General features: G+C 38.4%; 1 protein-coding gene across 5 annotated transcripts in view; it reads left to right on the top strand.

The window, feature by feature from the left end:
* The window catches only part of TAF2 (TATA-box binding protein associated factor 2), a 61161-nt gene that overhangs the window by 22913 nt on the left and 16072 nt on the right, over nt 1–22176 (top strand). For all 5 annotated transcript variants that reach the window (XM_037048448.1, XM_037048449.1, XM_037048446.1 and 2 more), the window contains 11 exons: nt 2214–2349; nt 3381–3535; nt 4201–4315; nt 4658–4767; nt 6768–6833; nt 8772–9024; nt 11659–11799; nt 13372–13482; nt 16702–16895; nt 17439–17578; nt 19664–19733. In XM_037048448.1, coding sequence (XP_036904343.1) covers nt 2214–2349; nt 3381–3535; nt 4201–4315; nt 4658–4767; nt 6768–6833; nt 8772–9024; nt 11659–11799; nt 13372–13482; nt 16702–16895; nt 17439–17578; nt 19664–19733 — 1491 coding nt within the window. The remainder of the gene's footprint in view (nt 1–2213; nt 2350–3380; nt 3536–4200; nt 4316–4657; nt 4768–6767; nt 6834–8771; nt 9025–11658; nt 11800–13371; nt 13483–16701; nt 16896–17438; nt 17579–19663; nt 19734–22176) is intronic.

The raw sequence follows: 22176 nt of genomic DNA, 5'->3' as shown, positions 1-22176 counted from the left end.
TAGATTGCCTAAGTGTCTAAAAGCACAACAAAGGTTAAGAACCTTGAAATTGTATAACCAGGAGCCTTTTTTGTTAGGGTCATTGAGACAAGATTAAGTCAGTGGAAAGGTGTAGGAATTTGGAATTAGAAAAACTTGGAGATTTCGTCATTGATTTTTGTGATGTAAGAACACTGCTTATCATTTCAGAGAGTGTGTGTGTGTTACAATGTGTAAGACAGTGATGATCCATGACCGTGGATTGACAGGTTGGTTGTGAGGACTATTGGGGTGGAACTTCATGCACAGTGGGCGCAGTACACGCTCACCCGGGGAGCACGAGCACCTTTCACTTCTTCCTGGGGCTCCCTGCTGTATGCCAGTCTCCCAGAATATAATGAGCGCGTCCCTGCTGTGTGAAAATATTTACACAGGGTGCTTTTACCTAGGCTCTGTCCAGTTATTTAGTTCTTGTTGTGTGTTCAGTTTTTGAAACTTCCATATGTATAAAAACAGCACATGAACAATGCTCTTTGAGGAAATAAAAACTGAACAGTATTAGAAGTGTGTGGAAGGCCCTGGCTGGCGTAGCTCAGTGGATTGAGCACGAGCCTGCGAACCAGAGGATCACGGTTCGATTCCCAGTCAGGGTACATGCCTGGGTTGCAGGCTGGTTCCCTGCAGGCCAACTCTCAGCAGGGGATGCACGAAAGGCAACCATACATTGATGTTTCTCTTCCTCTCTCCTTCCCCTCTAAAGATAAATAAATAAATTAAAAATCTTTAAAAAAAAAAAAAGAAGTGTTTGGAGTAAAACGTAAAAGATCCCTTTTAACTCTGTCTTACCCCACCTCACTCCCACCAAAACCTCTCCTTGGGGGTCACCATTATTATAGATTTGCCGTTTTGTCTTTCAGTATATAGGACTTTATTACTGCCTTTATTTATGTGTGTGTGATGTTTATAAAATGTAATTCAGTCACATGCATATTACTGTGTCCTTTTAAAACAACCATGTCTATGTATTTCGGCAAACATATACTAATTTAGTTTTGTTCCACGTAAGAGCTATATAGTGTTCCATTATTCCTTGGAGTTTACTGAAGCTTTTCCATATTGCTCTGCATTGCTGAAGCTCAAAAGCTTATAAAGCTTATAAGCTTGGAAGTAATAATGAAATATAAAAGTAATATTTCAATATGCTGTGTTTTTAGGGAAATGTAATGGCTACTCTTCTACGTGGGTTTTGAGAGTATAATGTGGTGCAGTGATTTTAAAGGGTAATCTGTTGGTACCACTCAAAGTTTATTTTTTATTTTTTTACATTTTATTTTGATTGTTGTTCCAGTACAGTTTTCTATCTTTTACTCCCATCCCATCCCTTCCCACCTCCCTCCCATTTTCACCCTGCCCCCTAGTTTTCGTCCATGTGTCCTTCATACTTGTTCCTGTAAACCCTTCCCCCCAATCAGAATGTTTAAATGAAGCCCTGGCTGGTGTAGCTCAGTGGATTGAGCGCGGGCCTGTGAACCAGAGGATCACGGTTCGATTCCCAGTCAGGGCACATGCCTGGGTTGCAGGCTGGTTCCCTGCAGGCCAACTCCCAGCAGGGGATGCATGAAAGGCAACCATACATTGATGTTTCTCTCCCTCTCCTTCCCCTCTAAAGATAAATAAATAAAAATCTTTATATAAAAAAAGAATGTTTAAATGGGTAAGTTATAGATTTAGCAGTTCTGGGTGTGTTACTTCCAAGTGGCTGCTGTATAGAAATACTTGCACATATGTAAAAAGATAGCCACTGCGGCATTATTTGAACTAGTGAACAGTTGTAGACAAATGTTTGTCTATGTCATAAATATTTTTTACTAGACTCGACCTTTCTTTTAATTTACTGATGATCTCTTTTCATTTCAGAATTTAATTTCTTTTGCATAGTCAGTCTGGTCTTTATGTCCTCCAGATTTTATTTTATTATTTTTTTGGAAGATGTTTTTCTATCTGAAAATTATTGGAAGACGTTTTTTCCTTTATTTTATAATTGTTTTTGTTTTACATATGTAGTTTGTTTTGATTTTGTGTGTGTGTGTGTTTCCTAGTCTCTGTTGCGCTCATATTAAGAAAATTGCTAAGGTATTCTGATGAGGTTTTTGATTTATTGCCTTGGTGTGGCCGTGAAATTTACTGTTTACTTACTGTTCGAGTTTGTTAAGTGAATCTGTTTGTTTGCTTAGTCCAGCATCCCATCTACACTTTTCAATAAAGCATCCGCATACGCTGTCCTGGGAATACTACACTATGTTTCAGTGTAAAGCTCACCTCGTGATGAGATTGATTGAAAACAGAATCAGTATGGAATTTATGCTACAGGTAAGTATTAAAGTCAAGGACTTAACGGTTGTAAAGGAAGGTCTGTTCTGCATATGCGTAGCCCGAATACTGTTCGGTAAACAGGGCCCGAGTATCTGGGTTTGTAAGGTGGAGTTCTTCAGTCATTAGCTGTGTGTGGGTCCCCTCAGCCCTCTGGTTTTTGCTTGTGTTTCCTCAGGTACAGAATGAGTGTCAGTACTGGATCCATTCAGTAGAGGAGTATTGTGGAGATAAAATTAGAACATGAGGATGAGGGTAGAACCTGTCTGTACATATGATTTTGAGTTCGGCATTATTTAGAATATTAAGGATGAAGTGCCATTTAGAAATGTTTTCCTTAGGAAAAGCAGAACTATCGAAAAGATGCTTATTTTTGCTATGGCTGAATTCTGCCATATATTTTAAGCAAGTTCTGGTGTAGGTAGTTGAGCTATAAAGGTCGAGGTAGAAGAAACCAGATGTATTATAAATATTCACCTATTTCTTTTTCGTTAATGACATTCTTGGAAGTAAGCAAAAAATGACTTTAGTGATCTTTTTAATTTGCTCTAAAATTCAGTTTCCTTAATCCTTCTGTCCTTCACCTTGCCCTTAGAGTAAAGAACAGAAATACTGGGTGGTCCGACAAGAGCCAGTTAACTTTCATGAGTGGTGTAACCCTATTGAGCATTACCAGCTTCGGAAATAAACAGTGTTTAGTTCTATGTAAAACTCATAGCATAATGAATTATAGATATTATATATTATTCTTCTTATAGTTCTTAAAAACTATTCAGTGTTTGTCTAGGATATTATTAAAATTCAATTATATTTAGAGGAAGAATGGTTATTCTGGCTGTTCAATTTTTTGCATGCTTCATCTGTTAATAATCTTTAACTAGAACAGTCTACATAGTAAGATGTGCAATTATTGTCTTCTGTAATTGAGTAGGATAAAGTTACAGTGCAAAGCTGTTTAGAAGAGAATTGAAGGCAAAATGTATTATGTTACTAAATGATGCAAAGTTACTAAATGACACTTGTTCTTACAGGTTTTCAATAAACTGCTAAGTTTGGCCAGTACTGCTTCCTCTCAGAAGTTCCAGTCGCATATGTGGAGTCAAATGTTGGTTTCCACGTCTGGGTTTTTGAAGTCCATCTCAAATGTCTCCGGCAAAGACATTCAGCCTTTGATAAAGCAGTGGGTGTATCCTTTTAAATAGCAGTTCAACAAAGCAGGGAAGGGAGTAAGTTTATGTGTGGAAGGGGAGGGAAGAAGAGGGGGGATTTGGGGGATGAAAGGAGGTAAGAACTATTTTTATTTCCAAATAATGGTAAAAATAGCCAGGAACTGTAAGTCATTTCCTATAAAGTGCTTACTAATGATTGTGCTCACACACACAAACACACACACCTGTACTATTTATAAAATTTGGTGTATTTTGAAGTAGTAGTTTTTAGTTTGAGTACAGCAGTGGTAGAGGCAGTAACTAATTCATCAGGACTGGCCTTAGGGGCCACCTGTAAGACGCAGTGGTCTGGTGGCTTGTAGGTTAGAGGATGGCACATGCTGAGTTGTATCTTGGAACTTTTTAGTTTTTACATTTTCTCATTTCATTATATTAATAGCCCAGTAGAGTAGTTTTGCTTCTTTCAAAACACAAATTTCCCAGTGTTTCAGAAATTCTTTTTAAATCTGGAGAAACATTTTTCACGAGAATTTTGAATACTTTGCCACCTGCTTTACAATGAAACATGCTTTCCAAGCTTTGAACCGATGGGAATGCATTTGAAAATTACTACTGCCGCAGTGAATAGTTTGTTTAGTATGTATTCATTTCAGTATGCAAAAGTTCCTTTACAGTTCTTCAGAGACCAGAGCGGAGTGGTAAAATTTTATGGAAGTTTTGCATTTAATAGAAAACGAAATGTCTTAGAATTGGAAATAAAACAAGATTATACATCTCTTGGAACTCAGAAATATGTGGTAAGCTTTTTTCCAAAATGGTCTTTTGCATTGCCTTCTCCCTCATTCAAAGTAGGAAGGGTTTATGGCTGGTGGATCTGGTTAGAAGTTTCATAATGAGATTTTGTTTGCAAAGAACAAAATTGAGCAAATACCAAGTGTTGGTGAAGGGAAGACGGGTTACAGGTGATTTTATGGGCTACAAATTCTTCTATTCTCTCCTCCTTTGGCACCAATTGCCTTTGTCTTTCTCGAATTACACATCTTGTATACTATCATTTTATATCTGGATGTATGCACCAACACACATGAGAATACGTATTGGTATTCTTTCAGCACCATGAACGTTGTTTCTTTTTAAAGGGACCACTTAAAGTGACAGTGCAGGAGCTAGATGGATCCTTCAATCATACGTTGCAAATTGAAGAAAACAGCCTTAAACACGATATACCCTGCCACTCCAAAAGCAGAAGGTAGGTGCTGAATCATAATATAAATTAAAGTTTATAGTTAAATTGCAAGTTTCACAGATTAAAATGCCAAAATAAACATTCTAATATATACCAAATTTTTTAAAAGATTTTATTTGTTTATTTTTAGAGAGAGGAAAGGGGGAAAGAAAGAGAGGGAGAGAAATATCAATGTGTGGTTGCCTCTCACTCTCCCCGCTACTGGGGCCCTGGCCTGCAACCCAAGCATGTGCCCTGACTGGGAATCGAACTGGTGACCCTTTGTTTCTCAGACCAGCACCCAGTCCACTGAGCCACAGAGGCCAGGGCTTGTATACTTAACTTTTTAGGTAGAAAACATGTTTTCTAGTATGTTTTCCTCCCCATTTTACTTCAAGTTAATATTACCAAACATTATTTGCTTTTTTTTTGGCAACATTTTTTTTATCCTTACAATTAAATACATTTTCAGTAGATTTGAGAATCCTTATTTTGTAGTGGTAGGGAGAGGTAGAATGGAAATTTGAATTTTTGAAGCCTGGAAAAATCAAGAAAAATTCCTTAGTTTCGTTCTTATTAGTCTCATTGGTTTAATGTCTACAGTAAATATTGGGGGAATGGTCAGTGAATATAAAGAACGGAGCTGAATACGTATGTCGGGGAAAGCCCCTGCGCCTTCTACACTGTGTGTCCCCTCCCTTTCCCTGTGTCTTCAGTCCCTTACAGATGTTCTTACGGTCATTCAAGGGCACAGTGCCATTTTACTTAGGAAATGCTCAGCGGTTCATCCTTTATCTATCTATCTATCTATTTTTTTAAAGATTTTATTTATTTATCTTTAGAGGGGAAGGGAAGGAGAGCAGGAGAGAAGGATCAATGTATGTTTGCCTCTCGTGAGTCCCCTGCTGGGAACTGGCCTGCAACCCAGGCATGTGCCCTGACTGGGAATCGAACCGCGACCATGTGGTTCACAGGCCTGCACTCAATCCACTGAGCTACGCCAGCCAGGGCTCATCCTTTATTTAAAACATTTTTTCTTTGTCATAGCCTTTTAAAACTCAGGCATGTACTCTGAGTAGTGAAAGATGAGAAATACTTTTGTGCTGTTCTGGAGTAATGTGTAGTAATATCAGCATTTCAGGAGTAGAAGTCTGTACTCAGGACTATATGAGATGATCTTAGACGTGAGAATGTCGGCGGATTTTGGTGGCCTTCACAGAACTTGATTCTGAGATCTCCCTGTAATCATTTTTTCTCTGAAAATTCTTTCTTAGTTTAGAGCAAAGTTCCCCTTTTTATCCTTTCCACCTTTGATAGTGGGAACCTCTGATTGTCACCCCCCTCGTAGCATTTTCTCAGTTTTGTTTTTCCCCTGTGGTATCCGTATGCCACTGGGTGTTCTTAGGTGTGAGAGACACAGGAGGACTGTTCTGTGTCTCACTCGTCCTCACCCAAGTCGTTGGTGTCATCAGGCAGATTTTATGATTCAAAAGAAGTTTGCATGATTCCAGTTGCTTCCGTTTCAGCTTATCTCAAATCTTGTGCATGTTAATTATACACCTTGATTAGTACTGTTAAGATGTATTCTGGCTAACCACTTCATTTCATACAGGACCCTCCCTGCACAGAGAACGTGTGTTCAGAATTACTCATGTCTCATTTCAGGCCTGTTTATATATTCTTTTTTTAATACAGGGGTTTTTTTGTTTTTTATTGATGGCTCTTTTATTTTATCTACATAAAACTGTAGTACCAGTTCTTAGGAATATGGTTAGAACTGACATTCAGTTATATACTTCTTTTCGTTAAACTTGGATCAGAAAGACATTTCAATATCAATTACTTCATTCCTTCAGCTTCAAAATAGATGTCATTGTGATTAAATTCCATTACATTTACTGTTCCTTCTTCCTTTGGATAGCTTCAGTGTTGTGTGAAGTTTTTAACTTGTACTTTGGCTGCCTTTTATCTCCTTTTAGAAGTGGAAATGTCACAATTTTAAAATTACTTTTTCTTAAATGTAGGAATAAGAAGAAAAAAATCCCACTGATGAATGGAGAGGAAGTCGATATGGATCTTTCTGCAATGGAGTGAGTTTGTTCCTTAAGTTTAAGGGCATACTATTTTCTGCATTCTCATTTGTCTTGATGTGTAGCTCTTAAAGTATATAAATGTCCTGAAATTAGTGCTTTTAAAAGGCAGTGTAACCGTATGCGAAAATCTTACATAAAATCATATCTTACATAATCTTACATAAAATCACGTGCAGTGGAATACTACTTAGCCATAGAAAAGATGAAGCATTGCCATTTGTAATGATGTGGGTGGATCTTTAGAGTATCATTCGAAGTGAAATCAGTCAGGTAAGGAAGGACAGGAATCAGGAGTTCGTTCATCTGTGGGATATAAAACACAAAAAGCAGCAACTTACCAAACAAACAAGCTCATAGACACAGATAGCAGTGTGGTGGTTACCAGATCCAGAGGAGGGTGGGGAGATGCTGGAGACGGTGGAGGGGGTCAAACATAGGAGGAGACTAGACTTGAGGTGGTGAGCACACAGCGGAGCACACAGATACTGTATGATAAAGCCGTGCCCCCGAAACTTGTGTAATGTTACTAACCAGTGTTACCCCAAGAAAATAGTCAAAGAAGGATAAGTGAACCCGTCCTGACCCTGGTGAACTACAGAGGAACCATGGGGTGTTTTGGGAGTGGGCACAGAACAGACTTGGGCAGCTTCCTTGCTCTTCTGCCGGTCTCTAGACCAGCGCTGCTCAAACTGGAACATATACGTCGGTCACTGCAGGGGCTTCTTAGAAGGCAGGTTCTGATCCAGCACTGCACTGGGGGATCCTGATGGTTTGCATTCCTAGTGGGCTCTCGGGTGATACTTGTTGCTTCGGACAAGGCTTCAGGATACTTTAAAGGCTCCTTTGCTTGCAAAACACAACTTAAATATCATTATTTAAAGATTTTATGTGGTATTATTTGTTGACAGTTTCAGTTTTTAAATATGTGGCTCAAACTTTTTGTTCATATTGTACCTGCCTATTTTTTATAAAACAGCTGCAGTTATTTACTAATTTGATTGCCAAATATCATTGCTGTTTATATACCTTTTTTTTAAAAAAAGTTTTTATTTATTTAATTTTAGAGGAGTAGAGAGGGAGGAAAAGAGGGAGAGAAACATCAGTGGGTGATTGCCTCTTGCAGACTCCCAACTGGGGACCTGGCCTGCAACCCAGGCATGTGCCCTGACTGGGAATTGAACCAGTGACCCTTTGGTCTGTAGGCCAGCGCTCAGTCTGCTGAGCCCCACCACTGTATACTGTTTTTATACTTTTTCCATATCATATGACTTGGCTGTAGTAGGCACCCACTGGTATTTGATGAATTGAATTAGTATTTCAGACGGCGTTCCTTTGATAAAAGTGTTGATGTAGACTAGATGTTTTTAAAAACGTGCTCATTACCTTGAGAAGTTATGTGCATAAATTTGTGTATGCCTCTGAACTGTGATTTCAGAACTTGCTATTTGAGAAAGGTAATTATACGTCCAGCATTATGAAATGAAGTATTAAAATCAGTTAAATTAATTTAGTGTAAAATAAGTCACTCCTTAGTCACAGACTACTTCCAATAAGGGGTGGCACTTAAAGCCGTAGTCAGTCAGGTAGCTACAGGAAGTGAAATGAAGAGACTTGGTCTCGTTCCCCTTTTCACATCGTGTAGTCACAAATCTAAGTCCCAAATTAATAATTTCAGATGGGATTTTTTTTGTTATCCTTGGAGATCTTTTCAGCAAGATCAGTATAGGTAGACATTGTGACGAAGTTGAAATATAGTAAACATAATGCCACAGTTGTCAGTGTAGTTTAAAAAAATGGATACATAAAACCCCAGGCAGTCTTGAGTACTACATGAGGAAGGGAAACTGGTTAGTGAGTGTGCTTTGTTTTTATGTTAGGCATATGTAAAGTTAAAAAACTGAAAAAGCTCCAATGGAAAACTGTGCTTCCTTTCAGTGCCGACTCCCCTTTGCTGTGGATACGGATAGACCCCGACATGTCAGTGCTGAGGAAAGTGGAATTTGAGCAAGCCGATTTCATGTGGCAGTACCAGCTCCGCTACGAGAGGGACGTGGTGGCGCAGCAGGAGTCCATCTCGGCCTTGGAGAAGTTCCCCACTCCGGCCTCGCGGCTTGCGCTCACTGACATACTAGAGCAAGAGCAGTGTTTCTACCGAGTGAGGATGGCGGCTTGCTTCTGCCTTGCAAAGGTGAGGTTACATATATGTAAAAAATAAAACTAGATGGCCCTGCCTGGTGTAGCTCGGTAGATTGAGCGCGGGCCTGTGAACTGAAGGATCGCGGTTCGATTCCCAGTCAGGGCACATGCCTGGGTTGCAGGCCAGTTCCCAGCAGGGAACGCATGAGAGGCAACCATACATTGATATTTCTTTCCTTCTCACCTTCCCTTCCCCTCTAAAGATAAATGAATTAAAAAGTCTTTAAAAAACAAAATAAAACAAAACTCTGAAATAGAATGAAAATTCACCATAGTCTTTGATTTTACTTGGTAGCTGGTCCCTTAAAAGCTTTTTATAAAGACTGATTTGAAAGAAAGACATTTCACCCGAAAATAGGTAATATATTAAAATTTTATAGTTTCAAACTGGAAGTCAGATTTTAAAACCAAAGAGAATTTTTCACCAGTGTATTGACTTGCCCAACTACATTATTAAGCAAAGAATATTATTTGGTAAGAAAATCCTTGTTTGACATTAAAGTACATGAGATCAGTTCATCTTAAGTATCCCAAAGTGGTGCTTGTTTCACATTGGCTTGGGCTTAGTAATCAATGTGAGTAATACATAATTTAAAATGATAGATTCTGTAATTTAACATGCTAGGAAAGTTAATTTATTAAGAAAACTAAATATTTTCTTTAGATGCAAAAAAAACCGAAGGTAGCACAAATGAAAGCCAGACAAAAATTTGGCCAGAAATACTGGGTTCCAGGTATTTAAAATACCTCTCCATAATAGGTTATTTCCACTTAGTGACTGTCTTGCCTTCCTCACTGCTGAATGCGTTTGTCCAACATTTCACCAGATTAGAATGGTTTGGATTGGTCATATCTTTTTTTATTTTTTTTTAATATTTTATTTATTTATCTTTAGAGGGGAAGGGAAGGAGAGAGGGAGAGAAACATCAATGTATGGTTGCCTTTCGTGCGTCCCCTGTTGGGAGTTGGCCTGCAACCCAGGCATGTGCCCTGACTGGGAATCGAACAGTGATCCTCTGGTTCACAGGCCCGCGCTCAATCCACTGAGCTACACCAGCCAGGNTCTCACCTTCCCTTCCCCTCTAAAGATAAATGAATTAAAAAGTCTTTAAAAAACAAAATAAAACAAAACTCTGAAATAGAATGAAAATTCACCATAGTCTTTGATTTTACTTGGTAGCTGGTCCCTTAAAAGCTTTTTATAAAGACTGATTTGAAAGAAAGACATTTCACCTGAAAATAGGTAATATATTAAAATTTTATAGTTTCAAACTGGAAGTCAGATTTTAAAACCAAAGAGAATTTTTCACCAGTGTATTGACTTGCCCAACTACATTATTAAGCAAAGAATATTATAAGTACATGAGATCAGTTCATCTTAAGTATCCCAAAGTGGTGCTTGTTTCACATTGGCTTGGGCTTAGTAATCAATGTGAGTAATACATAATTTAAAATGATAGATTCTGTAATTTAACATGCTAGGAAAATTAATTTATTAAGAAAACTAAATATTTTCTTTAGATGCAAAAAAACCCGAAGGTAGAACAAATGAAAGCCAGACAAAAATTTGGCCAGAAATACTGGGTTCCAGATATTTAAAAAATACCTCTCCATAATAGGTTATTTCCACTTAGTGACTGTCTTGCTTTCCTCACTGCTGAATGCGTTTGTCCAACATTTCACCAGATTAGAATGGTTTGGATTGGTCATATCTTTTTTTATTTTTTTAAAATATTTTATTTATTTATCTTTAGAGGGGAAGGGAAGGAGAGAGGGAGAGAAACATCAATGTATGGTTGCCTTTCGTGCGCCCCCTGTTGGGAGTTGGCCTGCAACCCAGGCATGTGCCCTGACTGGGAATCGAACCGTGATCCTCTGGTTCACAGGCCCGCGCTCAATCCACTGAGCTACACCAGCCAGGGCTGGATTGGTCATATCTTTAATGGTCGCTAGTGAGCAGTTGGATTCCTATGCTCAAGTATATGAGGGAAAAGATTATTTTCTTTGATAATCATCGGCTAAGGATACAGTTGCATTGCTTTTATAAAGATCTTTGTGATTCTTGCATGCTACATTTTTAGCAGATCCATAATAGTAAGTTATTTAAAGTTAATTATCATCTTATTTTTAGACATGATTTTTATATGCACCAAAAGTATCAATGGCAAGAGTCATTTTTTTTGGTAATTATTCTTACAGACTTACATGGTAGTAAGGTACTTGGTTTGTTTTTCAGCTCGGGTAGATTTTAAAACCTTTAAAATCCATGGTGATGTTTTTAGCTGGTAAATTTAAAATTTTAGAATTACATCTGCCTAAGTGGACAAATACAAACTTATTTAAAATATATGCCTTTTGCAAATACATTTTCTTAAAACATAAAGAATACTCCAATTTAGAAATTAAGTTGTAGAAATAATTTTAAGTGTATATAAGAATTTGGGAGGGTGAATTTGTATATAATCTCGGAAATGATTATGGAAGGCTAAAGTCTGTTACACTTAATGAGAAGTGAATTGTTGAACACTAACCCATTTGCATCACTGACTTTTAGAAAGTGGTTTCATTTATTTAAAAATATGTTTGCTTTGGTGATGAAATTACTTTGTTATCTGATTATTTGCAGATTGCAAATTCAATGGTGAGCACGTGGACAGGACCGCCGGCCATGAAGTCACTCTTCACCAGGATGTTTTGTTGTAAAACTTGTCCAAATATTGTGAAAACAAACAACTTTATGAGCTTTCAAAGTTATTTTCTACAGAAGGTACAAGTTTACTTTCCAAAGTTCTTACGATTGTTTTCTGCCACTATCTCTATATCTCAGTTTAACCTGGAGACTATTCAAATACTAGATGTGTTTTGCCTTGCTCTTTTTTGTTTTTAAAATGTTTCGTCCAGCTTGCTCATTGATTTTATGAGCGGTAGGAAAGGCACTCACTGTCCACATTAATACTAAAGTAAAGAACGATGGATACTTTGAGTTTGGGGTTGGTTACATGGGGGGTGCAGGTGTGGAGAAGTCCTGATGACGTTCCTTCTGGAGTGTGGGCAGCATTTCTGAGTCACACAACTCAGCGTTAGGTCCAGCTTTGCTGCTCAGTAGTAGTTTGCACGAAGCCGAGTTTCTAATCCTTCTCAGTCTCCATTTACTCAATTACAAAGCTGTCTGTTTTAGAATTAACACCAAGCATGTGAAGCGTTTTAGGTTATATTTACCACATAGTAAGTTTTCTCTAAATGGTAATATAGAAAGTGGTAGTGTGGTGGTGTCACTGTTTTAGGAAGGGATGTGAGTGTGGCAGGGTGGCCAGCGTTGGGGCAGTGTGCGAGTCATTTGTACAAATTTTGAGTGATTTATTAATAACAGTGAAGGCAGAGAGGAGGTGAACTAGAGTGGAATAGAACAAGAGTGAAGTTGAAGTAGAAAAACTAACCAAGCCTGCTTTCTGGTCTGGGGGTGAAGAGTGTGAGAAAGGAGACCTGTTGAGGAGAAAGCAGGGCTGAGAAAAGGACGTTTGGGGTTTGTTTTGCTTTGGATAGAGGGAGGAAAAACTTGAGGCATGTTTGGAACAGAGAAAGGGGCCATTGGAGAGGGAGAGATGAAGTAGTCCATGGAAGCCGATAAATATAAAAAAGATGGCGTGGATCCTGAACGTATTAGTAGTGGGTGGGACCTAGTTGGGAGGTGCATTTAAAAAAAGTAAGACCTGCATTTTTCTAAGTCAGGCTTCCACCTCCTTAGAGAAGTTGCCTGTGAAAATTGGGGAAGAAGAAAGTTAAGCTGGATTTCAGATAATGTACCACTTCTCCCGGAGCTGAGATGGGATGGTACAGGCGGGTCACTGTGTTCTCAGACTGGGGTTGAACTGTGTGCCTCCAGCCACGAAGTCATTCAGTCCCGAAAGGTTTCGAGGTGTAGTCGTGAGGTTGTGAGGTTCCTGCTTAGTAAGCAGCCAGCTAAAATCACCCATCTGAGTAGGTAGTAGAGTAAGAGTTGAATAACGGTGTCTCTGGTGTTAAAACCCATGCCTTTTCTACTGTAGACCCCAGAACTGAGTTTATATAATTTACATGGCATGTGTTTCCTCTGGCAACTGAAAGACGGAGGCACGTGGGCGACAGGGTGCACCCGGTTACACAGCTCCCCCCTTGGATTCCTACTCAGCCCTTCTGTGGGTGCTTGGTGACATGTTCTTAGTGGGAGGGGTGGGCGTCAGGGGGTGGGCTCCATCCGGGTACCTGTGCCAGGTCTAGAGTCCCTGTTTCCTGCATGTGCTGAGTTCAGTGATTGTAGTAATGACAGAGTTGAGTTATATGTTTAATTTCTTTTCTGTAGACCATGCCAGTTGCAATGGCTCTATTGAGAGATGTTCACAACCTCTGTCCCAAAGAAGTCTTAACATTTATTTTAGACTTAATCAAGTACAATGACAACAGAAAAAATAAGGTAAGATACCTTAATGAATATTATGAAACTACCCAGTGTTACTTTGTTTTTAAGGAAATATTTAGACTGTGAAATCATTGTTGATTCCATGGTGCTTGAAATTTCTAGAGTGAGAAACATGTAAACATGATTTATTGTCATAACCAGTGGATGGAAACCGAGATTAACTGGTCTTTACATGTTTCTTATACCTGTTATAATGTAGACATAATGGTGTGTTAGATTTTGGGGTGCCAACTAAAACGTATTGGGGGAATCCGACAGACCAGTTTTATTTTTCCTTCTTTTTTTTGTTTACCAAGTGACACCCAGAAAACAGTTCCCTCTTGGGATAATTTTTTATTGATGAATTTGACACTTTTTTAAGCCATTACATGTGTTTATTCCTTTATTTAGCAAATAGCTATTGGATGCCATGCTTCAAGTTCTTTTCCCTGTCCGAGTAGGGTCATAGTATCTGTGAGAATCGATGTGGTCTGAGGGGTGAGTGTTAAGTCACTTGCTTTTCCTGCTCTACCCACGGCCCCGCCCCCTTTTTCATTTCTGAGTTCATTCTGTGATCCAAGTACTTAGGTCAGAAATAATAGTTGAATAAATGCTCTCTGGCTCTGCTGGCAAAGTAGTTAGCAGAGGTAACAATGAAACCATAAAAATACTACAAGGACCTGGCTGGTGTAGCTCAGTGGATTGAGCATGGGCCTACGAATCAGAGGATCGCGGTTCAATTCCCAGTCAGGGCACATGCCTGGGTTGCAGGCCAGTTCCCAGCAGGGGACACACGATACATTGTGTGTCCTCGGCAGAGGCAACCATACATTGATATTTCTCTCCCTCTCTCCTTCCCTTCCCCTCTAAAGATAAATAAATAAAATATTTAAAAAAAAATAAAAATAAAAATAAAAATAAAAAAAAATACTCCAAGGAAACCATCTCTAAATGGTTTGATCCATGGTGTGCACTTAGGAATAGTTTCTGTTTGTTTGCTGTTGTGAGCCATGCTTTTTTTTCCCCGCTCAGTGTCTGAACGCAGGACTCTTTAGGGACGCTGGTGTCATGAGTGTCGATGTGAGGTTCTGCCCCCACAGTGAAGTCAGACGGCATGGGTGTCCCTCGTCTGTCCCCAGCAGCGTATGTTGCTGGTAGCATTAACTCACTGGTTCAAACGACCAGGCTGGAGTGTCTGATTTCCTCAGTTCAAATCAAGCCACACCTAGATTGCCTTTCAGTAAATTGATTCTCTGGGAATTGACTGGGGTATCAGAATAGGAATTAATTTTTTTTATGGTTTCCTTCTCCATTTTCTCTGCTTTTGCTAGAAACTCCTATTATTCCTGTGTTGTCTTCTATACCATCCCTCCAATTTCTTTATGCTTTCCTTCCTACTTTTTGTCTCTTTTTGCTCAAAATGTCAGGAGTTTTTAAAATATTTTATATTTCAATTTAATTTTGATTCTGATTCTTAGGATATATCTTTCTTTAAAAGTGTTTTACTGTTGGAAAGCATCTCATTGGTTATTTCTCAGGCAACATTAGTGGTAATTTTAGATGTTTTCCCCTGCCAGTTTTCCTTGCACACACTGTTTCCTTCAAGTTGATTTTTCTCCTTTGTTTGTTCTGGTCTTTTTTACGTTGATACTTTTAAAAAATATCTGGTGATCTTTGGGTTATATGTTTATATATGAGAGTAGAGCATTAAATAGCTAATTTGAAGTTCTGTGGTACAAGCAGGATTTGTGACCTGTGGTCTTCCTTTTGGAGGAACCTTGCTGGGTTACTATAAGAGTACCATTCATGTGGTATTTGTTATATGAACTCTGTCCAAAAAAATTGAGCCATTGTTAATATAACAAACGTGGTTTACATGACATCAGTGTAACCTGGCAGCCAAGGAGAGTGGGCTGGAATGTGCATGTGTGAACAATGATGACTTCACTGGGGGCAGTAGATGCTATCCAGTGAGCATGTGCGCTGTGTGGTTGTCACATTCAAGATGACTGAAACAGTAGAGCAACAAACATGCATCACATTTTGCATTCAGCTTGAATATTCCCCATGGAAACTGATGAGATGACTCAGAGGCTTTGGGGGATGACGCCATGGGTGCAGCACAAGTAAACGTGTGGTGCAAATGCTCCAAAGGCGGTTGAGAATCTGTCGAAAGTGACCCATGCCCTGGAAGGCCTGCGACAAGCAGAACACCTGAGAATGCCGAACCTGTACGGGCTGCAGTCAGTAAAGATCGGTACCTGACAGTGTGAGAGCTAGAAGCTCTTCTGGGGATTCCAAAACTACTGCGTCGAGACTTTGACGCAGAATCTTGGCATGAAACGTGACGGCGAAACTCGTTCCCCAGCTTCTTCTGCCAGAGCAGAGGGAACATCATGCAGTTGCTAATGACTTGATTAAAACCGCACCAATGCATCACATTTCCTCGAGAAGGTCAGAACCGGAGATGAATCGTGGATCCAGGGCTGTGATCTAGAAACAAAGGCCTAGTCGTCCCAATGGACATTGACCTGGTTCTCAAAAGTCAAAGCAAGATCAAGTCCATAAAGGAGTCCATCATGAGTACTCCCCTCCAGGCCAAACAGGTAACGAGGAGGACTACCTCAGTGGTCTTCATCCACTGAGAGGTGCAGTGCCGTGGATTCGGCCGCAGCTGTGGGCAGCTGGTGAGTGGCAGCTTCGTCGTGACGGTGCTCTGGCTCATACATCACGTCTCATGCAGAGGTTTTCTTGTGAAACATTAATCACCCAAATGACTCGGTTCCCCTACCTCCCAAATTTGGGTCCCTGCAACTTCTGGCTTTTCCCAAAACTAAAATCACCTTTGAAAGGGGAGAGATTTCACACCGTCAACAAGATTCAGGAAAATACTACAGGGCAGCTGATGGTGATTGGAAGAACTGTGTGACACCACGGTGCCTACTTAAAGGGGACTGAGGCAGCGGTGTCCCATGTGCAGTGTCTTGTATCTTGTTCAATAAATGTCTCTGTGTTTCCTGGTACATGGCCAGGTACTTTTGGGACAACCTTGTGGTATTTCTGGTTTGTGAATCTTTCCCTTTTTCTTTTTCGTGTGACTCTACGTAAAGGATCAAGTTGAACGCTTACCAACTTACGTTTTCAGATAAATTATGTTCTTAGATCATGAGTATTTCATTTTATTACTTTTGGACAGATGTATGAATTTTGTTATCATACAATTTTCTGCCTCAGTTTTCAGATAACTATTACCGTGCAGAAATGATCGATGCTCTTGCCAACTCTGTGACACCCGCAGTTAGTGTGAATAACGAGGTTCGCACTTTGGACAACTTAAACCCCGATGTGCGGCTCATTCTTGAAGAAATCACCAGGTTTTTGAATATGGAAAAGCTGCTTCCAAGTTACAGACATACCATCACTGTAAGGTAGGATGATTCTTTACACTTTCTTTAAAGTTATTTAAAACTTTGAAAGCAAGTTTTTGATGTCTGCATAACATTTTATCTCATTGGATATAGTATAAGCATCCTTCTGTTAGACACTTTTAAGATGACTTTTTGCTTTTCTCAACTTCTTTGTATATGATTATCAAAAAGTTCTGGCTCTTTAGGAGTTTGCTAAAAATAAAAAAGTTCATTGACTGTTTCAAACATTATGAACAGTTTAACCTTCCACATTCACTATTCACTAAACTCTGTAACTCAGACTTTTAGAGAAAATGCTAAGTATAATGATACCTGAAATTGAATTTCCAAACAAATTTTAAAATTTGTTTTCTTTTAATAGCACTGAGATACTTTTCATTTTTATGATCATTGTAAAAATCTAATGATAAGAATTGAAAGTTGGATTCAAATCAGATCACTTTTTCAGTTCACTGTTACAGGTTAATTTCTAGTGCTTAGCAAACCAGTTTGATTCAAAATACTTTTAATAAAACTATGTAACTATCAGCACTGTTTTCCTAGTTGTCTGAGAGCCATCCGAGTGCTTCAGAAGAACGGACACGTGCCAAGCGATCCAGCTCTTTTTAAATCCTACGCAGAATATGGCCACTTCGTGGACATTAGGATAGCCGCTTTGGAAGCAGTTGTTGACTATACTAAAGGTAATGCTTGAAAAGTGTATGTCCACGTCATTTTAGAAAGAAATGTTTACTATTTAAAGCCAGTCTTAGTTGTTGGGGTTTTCTTATTATGTACAATAGAGATATTTTAATTTTAAAATCCTGACTCACTGATTTTTGTTTAATGTAGAATTCTTATAAGAATTAATAAGTGAGGGAAAAGAATAAAATTAGTAAGTAGATATATGTGACTTCTTCAGCTTGTGAAGAGTTCAGAAGAGTTGGAAAGGGAACAAACAGCAAACATCATAATGTCCAGGGGCAGTTATGATTTAAGATACTCTACTTTGCCAAGTTGTTTTGTTGTGCACATAGCCTTGAAGGCTAGAACATGTTACATCTGTGTAAATAATAAAGTTCCCAAAGATAATTTTCAGCTGGTCTGGAAATGAATCAAAATAATAGCTGAAGATTAAAGTGTGAAATGTAGAACATAGTGATCAGCAACTGTGCCTATAAAATAAAGAGCTAAGCTTAAATATCTGTTCATATGGTTATAAAATTTAATTCAGATTTCAAAAATAATTCTTAAAAAGGCGAAGGGCTCAAGCAAAGAAAAACACCTTGTAGACACAGACAGTGGTATGGTGATTGGAGGGAGAGGGGGTGGGAAGGTGGAGAGGGTAAAGGGGGGTAAATGGTGATGGAGGGAGACTCACCTTGGGCTGGTGAACACACAAGGCAGTGTACAGATGGTGGGTTATAGAATTGTACCCCTGAGACCTGTATCATTCCATTAAGCAGTGTCTCTCCAATAAATTCTGTTAAAACCTCTGGGGAAAAAAGTGGTGTGCAAGTGTAAGAAATACATAAATTAACCTACATCTAAAATTCCAGACCATAGCACTAAAATATGAGGACAGTAAAGAAGTTAAAGTGTCCAGAACTTCTGCTCTGACTGTGAAAAGAAAGGAGGGGGGAAGGGAGTTCTTTAGTAGATACCAGTTAATTTTTACTGATAAATAGGGGGAAATATGCTCAAATTTTTATAATCTTTTGTAAATAGAAATACTTATAGTTAGGACTTACAAAAGGGTAAGATCAATATAGTGTGTATAGTACACACGTTGGTCTGAACTCAGGACAATCGTTTGTTCTTTCTATGGAAGGTTAAAATACACTTTTAAGAAATTATGGTGAAAATAGTGATTTTTAAAAAAAATTAATTTCTTGGCAGGGAAATATATAATCCTCTATCAGTCATCCGTATTTTTCGAGATTTTATCAGTTCATGAAATGTAGAGGTTTTGAAGTACACTAAACACGCCAGTATCCCTATCCTTCTTTCCTAGGGTATATGGTGCTCACTGTCACATAAATCTGAAGGTTTCGTGAATTAGTGCTATCTGAGGTGAAATAGAATGCTAATATTACGATTCCAAGAAACACGAAAGAAGTATAATTTAATTGAGAGGTGTGGAGGTGTGATCCGTAAATTTTAGATAATTTGGAAACAAAAAATGCAAAATATTAGAAATAAAATTCTGAAAATAAAGCTTTTTAGGTTATAGCAGTAAAACTTGGTGAAAAGGTGAATGGAAATAGCTAATGAGTCATTTTATTGGTCAGTTATAGGACTATTGTATTTTTGTAATTGCCTTTTATATTTGGAAAAGTTAAGGCTGTTTTTTGGCCTTAAATGAAAGAAATGAATCAGACAAAAACAGTTTACCCACAGGTAAGGGATCATTGAGTAGCAGACATCTCTATAATTTAAGCATCTAGAAACAACAACGCTACTTAAACACATTTTGTTTATTTAGAGTTAATCTTTAATTTAGGGCTCAATAAATTATAATTTGCTTTATATTGTATTTGCCATTGATTTGAGCTGCAGTGAAAAATATACCCTTGGTTTTGTTTTATGTTTTGGCTACATATGGCATAATATTTATAAAATTTACAAAGTGGCCTATTACATTAAAAAAAATGTAAGGAAATTGTCCACAGCCTGCAACTCTGGGAATCCAGCTAAGGCAGAGTCCTAACTAATTGTGTAACTGCCTTGCCTATCACTTGTTAATTTGTTACGATTGCAACAGTACATTTCTTCATTTTTGTTTTCAGTGGATAGGAGTTATGAAGAACTACAATGGCTCCTTAATATGATTCAGGATGACCCTGTACCCTATGTAAGGTTAGTTTTTATGTTACAGTTTGTTTGTAAGTCCTTCAGTAAACTGAATAATTTCAGACGGTTATACATGGAACAGAGCCTCTGTTATTTTGGAAGAGATAGGAATATGGTATGCTCCTGTCATGCCCTTTTTTGACTTGTTATTTTGATTTGCCTTTGAAAAGGCATTTAAAAATATATTGTTAATAAAATTTATTTCCTGTAATTTTTATATACAATCTCTGTTATAACGTAAAAGAAAGCTTATGTAATAGTTTGTAATGCACCTGGAAGGTCCCTTCGATATCAAAAATTATGAAACCTCTACTGATGGACTTAATTTACTTTAAAAGTGATTAAGAACAATGTTTTGGTGTATTCCATTTGTTCCTTTTTATCTCATATAAAATCTTGATTCTTCTTAAATAGACGTGGGGTTATTTTCATTTTTTGTATGCCCTTCTAGTCTTTTTTTTTTTGTCCCCAGAGAGAGGGAAAGGGAGGGAAAGAAGAGAGGGAGAGAAACATCAGTGAGTTGCCTTTCAAACGCCTGTAACTGGGGCCCTGGGCCACAACCCAGGCATGCGTCCCGACAGGGAATCGAACTGGAGACCCTTCGGTTCTCAGGCTGGTACTCAAACCACCAAGCCACAACCACCAGGGCCCTTCTAGTCTTTTCTGCTGCTTTCTTTCGCAAAGTAGAGTGTTTATGGTGTATTCAAATAGGAGTAACTTTTTGGCCATTTTTGCCCTCTGACCTCACTGAAATGCATCTGAGCCTGAATTCATATAACATTTTAGTTTTAATGGAGATTTGGGTATAGCAGTGAGTTTTTAGTTAAGTCGTCTTCTATTTCAGTGTTTTAAATGATGCTTATTATGTAAATATCCTTTATACAAAGTTTTGCTATTAATATTTTGTAGTTCTTCGTTTGTGATCTGAATTATGTTTTAAATGGTTTGTCATTGTGATTGATGAACAGTAAGGGTAAGGTTGACATGGATAGTAATCTCATAATCATGCATTCTGAAGTACATATTTATGTAAAAGGTAATAGACAGAACGCCTGCCTACATGTCTTGTTGGTAGGTCTCGTGCGTTTGAAAACTTCTAGTAAGATCCGACCAATAGCGAGTAGGAACAGAAAGTGTAAACACAGTATCCATAAAGCTAACCACGCACTCATTTGTTTTCAGTTCACATCTGTAGAACTGACATTAAGATGTGTGTTTCTCAGCTCTTGGAATTGTGCTTTGAAGACTGTTTTTAACAGATTATAAAATTATGTCATATTTAAACTTTTTATATTCCTGAATTACATACTGCACAATATGAATAATTGCTTTTGAAATATTGTGGAACTGTTAATATCATTCAGATTTCAAGAGTTCTATTATTTATAATGTGAGGTGAAAATCTGTTTAAAGATACATTTCATGATTATTTTTGATATTTTCTTCTTAATTGAGGTGGTTCAAATAGGGAATTCAAAAACTCCCAGATTCACCTTTTTTTACGGTTTTGCTAGCATCATTAAAAATTACAACTGAAGGCTTGTCTGGCATAGCTCAGTGGATTGAGCTCAGGCTTGCGAACCAAAGGATTGCCGTTCGATTCCCAGTCAGGGCACATGCCTGGGTTGCAGGCCAGTTCCCAGCGGGGGACACATGAGAGGCAACCATACATTGATGTTTCTCTCCCTCTCGCCTTCCATTCCCTCTAAAGATAAATAAATAAAATCTTTTTAAAAATTACAACTGAAGTTTCCTTCTTCCTCCATTATATCCAAGCGTTCCATTGCTCTGAGGTTTGAATGTTTTAGCCCTCGTCCTTGGCCTGGCTTTTATTCCTTCACCAAGCGCTGGATTCCTGTCAAAGCCTCCTTGCTGCTTCTCGTTCTCTGCCCTCTTTTTACGGTGTCTTCTCACAGCACAGGACATTTTCTTCTTCAGATTTTGTTTTGCTCACATTGCCCTGTTTTTCAGAAGATTCTAGAGTGTGTTCAGGTAGCCTCTCACATAAGGCAAAAGCTCCCGGCAGTGCAGTGTAACTGTTGCCATCTAGAATGATCCTTTTTTATGAATTAACTTTCTGAATGTCAGCTTACTTTGAGGAGACCTTTTCACCATCTGTGTATTTAAAATGCTCCTGCACATTTCTGTGCTCTACAGAGATACTGTGAAGTTCACGTTCATTTTATTATCTCAAACGTAGGCTTCTTCTCGCCCTATTTTTTTGCCCCATTTTAAGATTTTTATATTTACTGGTCAATCTTTTTTGTAAACTTTTCTCAGATTAAAATGTTCATTTTAAAGGTGGGATGGAAAAGTCTGGTTAAGAACACAGGGTCGGGTTTTAAAAGACCTCATTGTGCACTAAAGCAGTTTTAGAACGAATAAGCCACCCGAATGGTTTAGTGAAAAATGCAGCGGTGGATATTTAGAATGTAGCATAAACTTTGAA

Source organism: Sturnira hondurensis, unplaced genomic scaffold, assembly GCF_014824575.4.
Source record: "Sturnira hondurensis isolate 20B ecotype Veracruz unplaced genomic scaffold, ASM1482457v3 Scaffold0006413, whole genome shotgun sequence".
Classification (NCBI taxonomy): domain Eukaryota; kingdom Metazoa; phylum Chordata; class Mammalia; order Chiroptera; family Phyllostomidae; genus Sturnira; species Sturnira hondurensis.
Note: the sequence above shows the minus strand (reverse complement) of the source record. Positions and strands in the feature narration are given on the sequence as shown.